Source organism: Temnothorax curvispinosus, unplaced genomic scaffold (genome assembly GCF_003070985.1).
Source record: "Temnothorax curvispinosus isolate PA1 unplaced genomic scaffold, ASM307098v1 QBEX01004771.1, whole genome shotgun sequence".
Taxonomy (NCBI): domain Eukaryota; kingdom Metazoa; phylum Arthropoda; class Insecta; order Hymenoptera; family Formicidae; genus Temnothorax; species Temnothorax curvispinosus.
In genome coordinates this window covers 428-12,746 of record NW_020214551.1, presented here as the reverse complement: position 1 = coordinate 12,746, position 12,319 = coordinate 428, and the positions used below count along the sequence as shown (strand labels likewise).

Below are 12,319 nucleotides of genomic sequence, written 5' to 3'. Positions count from 1 at the left end.
CGTTCCGAAACTCAACCGGACAACCTTTCTATTCCCAACCGTACATATTATAAATTTTTACTTCAGTAACTTGTATATCATAGTTCCGGTATATAAAAATAAATTAGTTCTTAATAATAAGAAATTCATAGAGAATATATATTAAAGAAGACTTTTTTTTAATTTATCACCTTTTATAAAAAAAAAAAAAAAAAAAAAAAAAAAAAAAAAAAAAAAAAAAAAAAATAAAACTGAAATGAAAAATGAGATTAGGAAGAAATATTTTCATCTCTGGCTACATTATTTTCAATTAGATAGTCCCATCACGTTATGATATGACCCTTACAAGTCTACAAATTACAAAATAAACTTCATCTCGTCACAGTTTAACAAATTATTATAATTATTTGATACTAATTGCATTGTCATCTGTGTATAACATCTGCTGAAATATTAGAAGAGACGGGAAATCTTTTCTAACATCTTCTAATAGGTAAAAATAATCCCTGCAGCAGTTTTGCTATTAAATACATATTTCAACTTAAAAAATATTAATTTTATTTAAAATATTAGTTTAGCATACCCCTATTTTCCAACGAATCTCTTAGCGTTTGGAAAAGTTGCAACTGTTGTTCTGGCTTCAGGCTGTAAACCTAAATCGGAAGATATAAAAAATTATGTTTACTTATTTCTTGTCATATTAATTTATAATGCAAAGAAAAAATTAACATCGTCAAAATTCGTTCTTATACTATAAATAATTATACAATTACAATTTTCTCTATTATTTTACCTGCTGTAATAGCTTTTGAGGTGATGCAGTATGAATAAATGAAGAAATATAGACATTCACGAATGTTGCCATTAAATACTGACAATCAAATCTATCCATTATTCCACCATGGCCGGGGATTACATCACCGAAGTCCTGCAAAGTCATAAAAAGAAAATAATAATTGTGTGAAATAAAATATAATGTACAAATTTATAATTCAAATGACATAATACTAAATTACCTTAATCTTGAACGCTCGTTTGAATCCGCTAGCAAAGAATCCTCCAAATGGACCAATTACAGAGCTGAATATTGACAACGACAACGAATGTAGCATAAATGGATACACCGTCAAGGTAGATTTTCCATTTAACTGCACATATTAAAAAATAATTGAGCATTCATTCAGTATACGATTAAAAACATTCTATATACAAATAAAGAAATTAGATACGTTACCATTCTTGATATCACTTGAAAACTACTTGGCAAAGTATATTCTTGTGGTTGGAACAAGCTCGACGGTTCACAATCCATAGTCATTCTTCCCAGAGCTTCGCTGTACTCGATAGGACAGACGAAATAGCGGTACTGACACATAATGTAGGACATCTAAACAACAGTACTACATTAGTACACGATCATCAATCTTACTTCCATTGATTATTTACATAAAACACGTTACCAGTAATCCAAGTATGACAGTTGAAATACCGCCACCGATAAAGCCCTCCCAAGTCTTTTTCGGGGACAATTTTATTAATGGCGTTCGTCCAAAAAAGAAGCCAAACATGTATGCCATCACATCGTTTATGACAATCATACTGACAGGTACGATGAACCTAAATTGACATAATTGATAAAATAAGTAAATGAGTATATTTTATACAGTGTATAATTTTGATAGATAATATACATACCATATCAATCCTTCGAATATATTCTGGATAATGAGATAGCTCTGTGTCACGACAATAAGTAACGCGACATGCGTCCAAGCAAATAAGGAGAATTGCTTCATATAATATTTTTTCACGAGGGAGAGTACAAACCATACAAAGCCAACGATATAAAGACAGAATGAGACAAATCGATGGTATGTAACAAGCACACGTAGATATCCCTAAAGACAATAAGAAATAAAATTATTATTTGCATCATATATGTCGCGTGCGTATATGATATGTATATTATGATCAAAGCCCGAAACGCGGCATTCCTAGGATTGACTGGTCAATCCTGCGGAACGACCAAGCGTTTTGGTTAAAACAGTTTTTAGGAATAGGTTTGGAATTAGTTCTTTTATGCAAGGGTTCCGCCGCAGGCGGAGCCCCTCTTCCGCCTATTTGTGTATACTGTCTATACATACACATCAGTAAGTTACTACAGACTTTGACCAAGACGCTTGGTTGTTCGGCAGAATTAATTAGTCAATCTTAGAACTGCCCGCGTTTCGGGCTTTGACCATAACATGTATACTATATAATTTAACCAAGTATTCTTAATATTATTTTCTCCACTCTATTATTTCTATATTAAATAACTTTAATAAGAAAGCCTCACAGAATGATGAAGCCATAACAAAAGTATTGAGATAAGGCTTGTTAAGGCTTTGCTATTGATTTAAACTAACACTATAATGCGTTTTACAAATGGTTTTTTTCTTTCTGAAAACATTACAAGTAGCAAAATTTATATAAGCACATAACTTGTATGAATTATACGACTTTGCACACACAAGGATCAATATTTTCTTTTTATAAAGTTCACGACTCAGATTGGAAAAGGTAACACTTACCGTTCGATTAATCACCACTGCAAAATAGTCCATTAAATTTTCCCCATAGAAAAAGTAATTCGAGGTAATCAAAAAATACCATGATAAAGATCTGAACCATGGTAGACCATGGATTCTATATACAGCGTATCCAATATTAATAATCTCTTCGAAGCATTTTACTTGCACAATCAACGTCTATAAAAAAAGATATAAAAAATTAATCTTTTACACACGCACAAATACAAAGATACATTGTATTACTTAATTGTATAAATATTTAAAAGCAAACTTACTGTAATCATCAATGCCAACGGACCCCCATAAATAATGAGACAAAACCCGGCTATCATAAACCAAGTGAAAATAGTTCTAATTATCCAATTTCGCCAACTGCAAGAGATCACAGCATTAGAAGTTCATACAGAATTAAAATAAAGTAATTACACACTTCAAATGAAGAATAATATTTACCGATCTGGAAGACCGGAAAGAATGGAACTTAAAATGTGCGGGGTATGGTCAGTTCCTTGAGGTAAAGTTTTCGCCAAGTCCTCCACCTCCAATTTCGCATCGTCTTCAGATTCAACATCTTCTTTCTGAGAGGAAGTAAAAAAAAGTTATTGACCTAAATTATACTGAACGTTAAATCGTGTGTTAACACATACACACATCTCATTAAATATGTATCATTAAATATATCTTTATATAGTCAAAGATACATATATTCAAAAGTAAAAAAGTATAGATGGTAGTAATAGTTATTTGTGTAACAAGTGAGGTAAGATGAAAATTCCCGGGTGCGGTTACCGCACTCGCCTTCGGCTCGTGCGTAAACTCCGCACCCGGGAATTTTCATCTTTACACACGGCTTACACTCCCTATTTTATGTTGCAAGTGCCTGGAAAGTGGTCTATCACGCATGCGTAGCGTGCGTAATGGGGCACTTTCCATGCACGTGTTGCATAATATTTTATTTCATAATTCTGAGCATAGCATAATTCAGAGTATGCAAATCAGACTTAAAACCAGGATTGCTATAAATTTCAAGATTACTCTACGTGCATTTTTTACGTTATGTTAACACAATTTTCCTTATAAATAATGTAAATTATTATAAATTAAATGATTGATTAATTAATTAATTGACTTCTTTGAACTGTAATTTTGCAAACAATCCTACAAGAATAAAAAGTTTTAGTAAATTAGATTAAATGCATTTTAGTTATTTATTAACAATACATTATAATATATAAGAAAAATTGGATTTTTAAGCCCCTGCACAATGACAAATATAAGGAACAAGGAACAGATATTAGTAATTAGAAATAAGAAATCAGGAATAAAGCTGATGTAGCATTAATACACGGCTTCCGATAGGTTAAAAATCTATTGTGTTATTGCCTGTGTTATTCCCTGTTTCTGTTGCCTGTATTTTTCATCGTGCATCTAACTTTATTCTTGATTCTTTAGTCCTAATCGCTAATATCTGTTCCTTATATTTTTTCTTATATTTTTTCCTTTTATCTTGTTCCTTATATTTTTCATTGTGCGGAGGCCATCACGCTAAATATAATAATCTATATATCTACATGTATACAATGTGTAGTATGCTTAACGTGTCATGTCACTCATCTGTGTAAACAATGAATAATCTCTAATTAAATTATCGGAAATTCGTATTTCGTCAAAAATATCGGAAGTTAATATTTTGTTTGCAATTTTATTTACAGTGCTATTACTTAGTTTGGGCACAACTTTTAGGATGCTATGAAAAATTAATAATGGTTTTATACCTTAAAAAAAAACACCATTATGTGTGTTGGAAACCGTGAATTAAGCAATACTGCTTCATCATTTAAAAACTCACAGAAAGATTAGCGTTAATAACATAATTTTTATCTTTTTATAGCATCATATGTAACTCTTATATGTTATTGTACAGTTAATAAATTATAACCGAAACGCATAGAATGATCTAGTCTAAAACTACTTTTTATTTTTGAAGGACTATTTGCAAAAATACAGTTAAGAAAAATTAATACAAATTAGTCAATCAATCTATTAATTTATAATAATTTACATTAAATTGTTTAATGAAAAAGGTTCGGACAAACATAACGTGAACAATATGTAAATAATCCATGTAGATGTAATCTTGAAATTTACGGTACAATTCTGAATATAAGACATGAGACTAAATATAGAAATATTATGATGTATGCTGTGACCTATGAGCCTTTAAACGACAAAAGGCAGTATTGCTTGTTAGTTCACCATTGCAACACACATAATACGTAGAAATATTTCTTTTTATCACAGCTATAAAATTAGAATTTTTAAAACCATTTATTAATTTTTCATAGCATTTTGAAAATTGTGCTCAAACTAAATTTACTAAATACCTAATAGCACTAAAAATACAATGACAACCAAAACATAAATTTACAGTATTTCTAATTCGAATATAAAATGTTCGATGAATTATAGATATGGATTATTCATTATTTACATAGATGACACATTAAACACAATTTACATTGTAAATACGTAGATGTAAATTATATTTTATCGTGTAAACGCCAAATATCCTCGTTAAAATCACAGACATATTACGTAAATATCTATACCTATTATTTTCACATATACAAATATGCATTTATTGTAAATACCCCTAATATCGAAATGAAGAATGGAATGAAATAAAATGGAATCAAAGGATTTCTAGTATCGTGTTACGTGGAAATTAAATATTCGCGGCAATTAAAATGCATCGTAGAAACACGCAAGAATACATTATCTAATTAAAAAATCGTCGCGCAAACGTCACAATCGTCGCGAGCGGCGAGACCTAGGGGGGGGACGAAGGAAGGACGAAAGAACGAGTGTGGCAAGTAGACGCGTTAAAGGTTAAAGGTTTTCTCTCTCATTTCTCCCGTCACCCCCTCGGGACGCAGTCATGCGAACCTCGTGTGATCCAAAGCTCGACTTCGTTCTTCAACGAGAAATTGTCGGCGCCGTTAGTTATATCTCTCGCTTGTCTCGGGCAGCTGATCTACTCCAAAACACCCCCCCCCCCCCGTCACCCGCCCAACCGGGAAAGATGCATTATTTGCTTCGCGTGCGCAGTTGCGCACCCGTGTGTGTGCGTACGCGCGAATACCGAGGATGCGTTCGTGTATGCGTTAGGGTTCAGACACAATGAGAAAAATAAGGAATAAGATAAAGGAATAAGGAATAAGGCATGTTGCATCTCACTTTAATGTACGTGTACTGAAGTGAGATGCGACATTCCCTTATTCCTTATTTTTCTCATTGTGTCTGAGTCCTTACATATCCGTGACACGTACAGACTTATCCGTATCCGTAGCCGTAGCGCGGCATCGGAAACCACGCACGATGTGTTAGTAGTAGCTGTCAAATACGTGTCAACAAATAACCGCCCGTACGTCGGTCGTGCCAACAGCGCAGATCGATAGCCGTTGAACGGCGGCCGTGTAAATATCGACACTGTGGACGCCAGAATTCCCTTCGGATTGTTCGCGACACGGAAAAAAAAGAACGATGGAAGGATAGGAATCTCGTCAATTTACCTGATCATCGCTAACGTCCCGCGACGCTGCCGCCGACGACGTCGCGTCGCCGACAGTCGTTCTCTTGCGCACCTCCGACATCGGCTCGACGCGGCGGCCGCGGACACTTAAGGTAGAGTCGCGATTAAGTGGATTGTCACTATTGTCAGCCCCGCGATTCGCGACGCGGCGGAAAGACACGTGAAACTCGAACGAGAATCGAACGCCGACAATACGTGAGCGCGCGCACGCGACCGCGTATTTACATATTTCGGGGAGTCAGATTTCAGACTAATTCAGACGACCGAGTACGGACGACTGTGTGGGAGCGGACGTGACGGGCACGCGCGTCGCATCACTCGCATCACGTCTCGTTCCGATGCATCGCACTTGCGCGAGGTGAACACCGGATTACGAGAATACGAGGAGAACCGGGAGACACTGGATTGAAGAGGTGGCGGTGAGAAGGGGGAGCGAAAACGAGCCTCTCTCGGCTCGGGTCCTCGGGTAAGCGGGGTGAACTCGAAACACTTCGGCTTACTTCGGTACATTTCGGTTAATCAATGATAGGGTGCGTTCGGGGAGACGCTATTAGCGCTACCTAGCGCTACTGGCTGTTCGCGGAGCTCTATGATAGCGCTACTAAACGCTGTCGTGACGTCATTACTGGTAGTGTTATACGTCATAACTGCTCGCTACCAACGCTCTTCCTTCCGAGGTAGTGCATTAATAGCGTTAGCGTTTACAGGCTCTATGAACAGCGCAATAGTGAATGGTAGTGAATTGCGGCCCGGCGGCGTTTGAAGCAAAATAACTTGGCGGCGGCAAAGTTTGCCGATAATTTTCTCTTTCAGCGGTGGCGGAATTGGCGGGTGATAATTTATCAGCGGCGACGGCGAACGGCGCCGTTAATACATTTTTTTAACAATTTTAACTTTTCATAAATAATATGAACAAAAATAGCAAACAATAAATACTCAGCATTTGTTTTCAAAATACGATCACTTTATTAGCATTACTAATATCTTTTCTTTCACAAAAAAAAATAAAATTTATCTTAAAATGTTATTCCTGACCATCATACGTAACAAAAATAAAATGTAATTCACTGTATAACCATCAGATATCAGACTTCTTTCTGTCTTACTTATTAAACATTTCTTCACATATTAAGTTGTATAAATAATATGAATAATATAACTTATACTTAATGTAAAACTTACTGACTTTAAATATCTTTTATTAATTTGAAATAATTATCGAGAATAAATAATATTTTATTAGATTTTGATTATTTTAACGAAGAACGTTTTGCTGTGATAAGCAAACCTGTAGAAGAAAATGCGCGTTCAGATGCTGAACTTGTAATCGGTATGGCATAAATGCAGCATACCAATTTGTACAAATTCGGCAGTGACAACTTCATTTTATTCTACCATTGTAGAGGATCTTCGATAATAGATTCTGACATATGTAAATACTTTTTAACTTCGACAAGAATAGGATGGAATAATACTTGTATGTATGTTTCGCAGCCAACTCCAATCGTAATTTTTTAACTTCAAGAAGCTCACACGACTTATTAAAATAATCTGCTTCTTTATTAGATGCCATATTATGAAAAAGTAAAACTAAACGTGAGAATCTAACTTTTATTATATATATCATAAAAATAATAATCTTATATTTGGTGATTAATATAGAAGCTGTTGCAATATAAACTATGTAAGACTTAAATATATACTACGCTTAATTACAATATTAAGCCTAGATTTTGTAAATCTAGCTACTGTAAATTACCTAGACTAGGTATTGCTTGTTGTTAGATATCTATATATAGTTTAGTGGACAAAATTCATATACACTAATTTTTTCATTGTATTAAAAGTATAAATTAATTTTATATAGCATATAATCAAATAGAACCAAATATGGATATATTATTAAAAAATATATTTAATTATATTTCTCATTTTATATATAAAAACAATGTCATTCAATTGGACAATAAGTTTTACTAGAACAAAACTATTTGTTAAAATATGATCTAATCTAAAACGTCGCTTAATGTTAATAAATAAAATATAAAAATAATCTAACCTGCTCATTTTTAATATTCAGGGGAACATTTCTAATATTCAGGGGAACATTTTGTGAATCATATATATTAAAAATTCCTTAGGAGATTGCTGCTTGTCTGCGAGATATTCAGCAACACCTCTAACACTTTGAAGAGTCGGATCCAGAAGTGCTCCAAACATGAGTTTCATAAATTTAAAATTTTTTATATTTTGTAAAATAGTTTAAGTTGTTTTACTACAAATGAATCGTATTCATTTACACACATACTACTCTCAACTTCTGCCCTAAAAATATTAAAGAAGTAATTGATACAACACACAGCATCTATTAACTCAGCTTTTTAAATTTGGCGGCGCAGGGCCTACGAAACGCTACGTTAGTACACGCTACTGCTGTTCATGGAGCTCGCATTCGCTAGCGCTATCATGGCTCGGTAGGCCGTTTTCGCTGCACTTCTTGTTCTGAACTAGTGCAATAGGTTAGAATGAAATAAATATATTATCAGAAGTGAAGCAAAAACGAACTGGAGTAAAGGCCGGTATTCATAGTCGAATCTTATGCTAGGTCTACAATGCGAGTCGTAAAGTCGTAAGTCGTAAGAATTGACCAATCACAATCGAATTTGAGGAGAATAATCGATTGTGATTGGTCAATTCTTACGACTCACGACTTTACGACTCGCATTGTAGACCTAGCACAAGACCGTCTTGTATGTACCAGACAAACTTGCATCGGAGCATAACCATATGCATCAAGAAACGGATTGGTCTATTTCCTTATGCACATGCATATGGACCAATCAATTCTCTTATGCTTATGTTTATGCGCTATGCAAGTTTGTCTGGATTGACCTTTAATGTTCTGTGTGGATGTATTTTTGCAATTTTTGGCTGCACAATAAGGCATTTTAATACTGCAATAATAGAAGATAGATTAAGGAGGTTCGATGGCTTCATCGGAGGGAGTAGTGGGACGCGGGGGTTCTGGAAACAGCGCACTAGCGTTTGAAGTAGTGGGAATGAAGGGGATTGCTCTGATTGGTCGCCGCGTGTATAATGCGTGCTGCTGTTCACGTCGTTCACGACCATGACAGTCTAGCAGACGAAAAATCAAGCAATTTATGCTTTAATAATTAATTTTTCTACGAAATGTGCGGTAACCTTCCCCTTTCTTTCGCTCATTTATTTGTAAATTATTAAGTTACATGTGCAAATTTCTTTTTCTTTATCATTTGCATTTTTTCTTGCACTTATTTCATTCTGAAGGTATATGCAATATGTCATTTCCCATAAAAACCTATGTTAAAAATGAAATTTTAATATGTTGTTCTGGAATGCAAAATAGAATTATGTGAATTTTTGGGGAATTTTTTACCGTCCCGTTTTGAAAAAAATCTAATCCAAAAATTGTACTTTTTAAATTTTTGGAGTAGATTTTTTTCAAAACGGGACGGTGAAAAATTCCTAATAAATTCACATAATTCTATTTTGCATTCCAGAACAACATATTAAAATTTTATGAAACTCTCTGCATTTTGTTGTAGCCATCGAACCTCCTTAATATAACCTACACATATGTTACAAATTTAATTGTATTGATTTATACACATGCATTTATCTATTTATTTTTTAAAACATGTTAAAGGTTGACAGGAGTCATTTATTACTAGAATCGTAAAATCCGTATTAAGCTATATCCACACAACTTGCATAAGCCCATAAACATAAGCATAAGAGAATTGATTAGTCCATGTGCATGTGCATAAGGAAATAGACCAATCAGTTTCTTTATGCATATGGTTATGCACTTATGCAAGTTTGTCTGGATAGACCTTTACGGCCAAAATAATGAGAAAATCGCACTTTAACTACATATCGTCGCTTCCGAATAAAAGGGCGTTAACTTGGAAGCCGGTTGAAAAAGGCGTTAACTCGGAAGCCGGTTGGAAAAGACGTTAACTGGGAAGCCGGTTGGAAAAGGCGTTAACTCGGAAGCCGGTTGGAAAGGGCATTAACTCGGAAGTCGGTTGGAAAAGGCGTTAGCTCGGAAGCCGATTGAAAAAGGCGTTATCTCGGAAGCCGGTTGGAAAAGGCGTTATCTCGGAAGCCGGTTGGAAAGGGCGTTAACTCGAAAGCCGATTGAAAAAGGCATTAACTCGGAAGCCGGTTGAATAAGGCGTTAACTCGCGCGCTCTAATTTTTCGCGTCAATTTAAGTTGGCAGTACTGCTGAAATAATGTTGGTGCTTGATTTATATTATTTATAACATAAATCATATTGAAACGAAAAATTATTAGCATATGCGCATATAGGTTGTCAAGGGTGCTGATTACGAATTTGATGTCAAAAATCTTGTATTCTAAATAATATTATGCTTTTCCATAAAGAAAAAACTATTATACAAAAAAGCATAACATTTTAATCTATCGATGGAATGATATATTTAATAACATGAATTATTATAAATAATACAAATTCAGTCTTTATAAAAATTTTACAATGAGAAATTTTTCATGTTTTTACATTGCTCTATAAATATGGTTCCATTTTTAATTTACTAATTTTTATGAATTAAAAGTTAATAAATATCTATCGAGTATTGTAAAAAACATGGTGGGTCATGAATGACCCATACTTGCTCTCTCTCTCTCTCTCTCTCTCCCTCCCTCTCTCTATTAGAATGAAATAAATTATATACAATGCATATTTGTATATATATACATATGTATTTTTATTTACTATAATATAATTATTAACAGAACATAAACATATAAAATTAACGAAAAGAAAATATTGTCTTTTAATAATGCAAAACTTAAACCATATTTGCATGAAAAAAATTTATTCCATCAATTTAAAATAAAAATCATGAAATTCAAACACCAACATTATTTCAGCAGTACTGCCAACTTAAATTGACGCAAAAAATTAGAGCGCGCGAATTAACGCCTTATTCAACCGGCTTCCGAGTTAAAGCCTTTTTCAATCGGCTTTCGAGTTAACGCCCTTTCCAACCGGCTTCCGAGTTAACGTCTTTTCCAACCGGCTTCCGAGTTAACGCCTTTTTCAACCGGCTTCCAAGTTAACGCCCTTTTATTCGGAAGCGACGATATGATATTCGTAATCAGCAGCATTGCCTTCAAACTGCCACAGAGCGATTTATAGAAAACTTTTGTCTTTAATTACTATCTAAATCACATCTTAGAAAATAAATATTTTATTATTACAATATTTGAAGTGTTATTTCTCATATACATTATTTTTTTTTAAGCAAAATTTTACCTATATATGCAAAAAAAAAGGTCTATTAAATGTGTACAAATACATGCAGTAAATAATAAGAAAAAATAAGAATCGGTAAGAAAATGTGATAATACTTTTTGAGAAGACAAATGGTTGTACAGATAAACTTTCGAAGAAATTATTAAATTACATTACAACAAATTTTGAATGTTTTGGATCATTGTCATCTTAAAAAAAATCCATTTAGTGGTCAAATTTTTATTTGCAAAAGATAAAACATTCACGTAGCCTTCGGAAGTAGGAATATCCGTTATATGCGATGCAATGGTCTCATTCCTTCTTCATGAAAGCAACCCCATATTTCCGCCATCACGTTTTACACGGTCAGAACTTGGTAACGTTAATTAATCTTTTGCCAGAAGGACGTTGAATATATCGTATTCCATTGTTTCAAGCAAATACTTGAATTCACGCTTGAATTTATCGCTCCAGATAATCCTTTTCCGTTCGTTGTCAGTCCAATGTTTCTGTGTTAAATGTGCCATTGCAAATTAAAATCTTGCTTTCTTTTTTTCTTTTTTTTTTAATTAACTTTTGCCGAGTTTCTGACGGATCGTCCTTCAAATAAACAAGCCTTTAAACCTTATAATAATATTAATTGATAGATTTTTGCCATGGAACTCGAAAATTTGGCTTAGATTTCGGTAGCGGTGCATCAGCGCGGTTTTGTTTGGAAAGACGAACAATTTCGCGGTCCTCATGCATAGTCGTAATTTTTGATTGGCCGCTGGATCGTAACTTTACATGGTCTCTCATCTTAAAATTCCTTAATACATGTTGTACGACTGATTTTGAAGTCTTACATGCGGCGGCAGTGTCTTTCACTGTAGTA

General features: G+C 34.0%; 1 protein-coding gene across 1 annotated transcript; it reads right to left on the bottom strand.

Moving 5' to 3' along the window:
* Window positions 1-360: 360 nt before the first annotated feature.
* Window positions 361-6,663, bottom strand: LOC112453989 (phosphatidate cytidylyltransferase, photoreceptor-specific). Its single transcript, XM_025015079.1, has 10 exons — window positions 6,125-6,663; window positions 3,006-3,130; window positions 2,828-2,924; window positions 2,553-2,729; window positions 1,675-1,877; window positions 1,440-1,596; window positions 1,214-1,366; window positions 996-1,127; window positions 773-907; window positions 361-632 (listed from the first exon to the last, which is right to left on the bottom strand). The coding sequence occupies exons 1-10, from the start codon at window positions 6,203-6,205 to the stop codon at window positions 549-551; spliced, it is 1,344 nt and encodes a 447-aa protein (XP_024870847.1). The 5' UTR covers window positions 6,206-6,663; the 3' UTR covers window positions 361-548.
* Window positions 6,664-12,319: the final 5,656 nt, after the last annotated feature.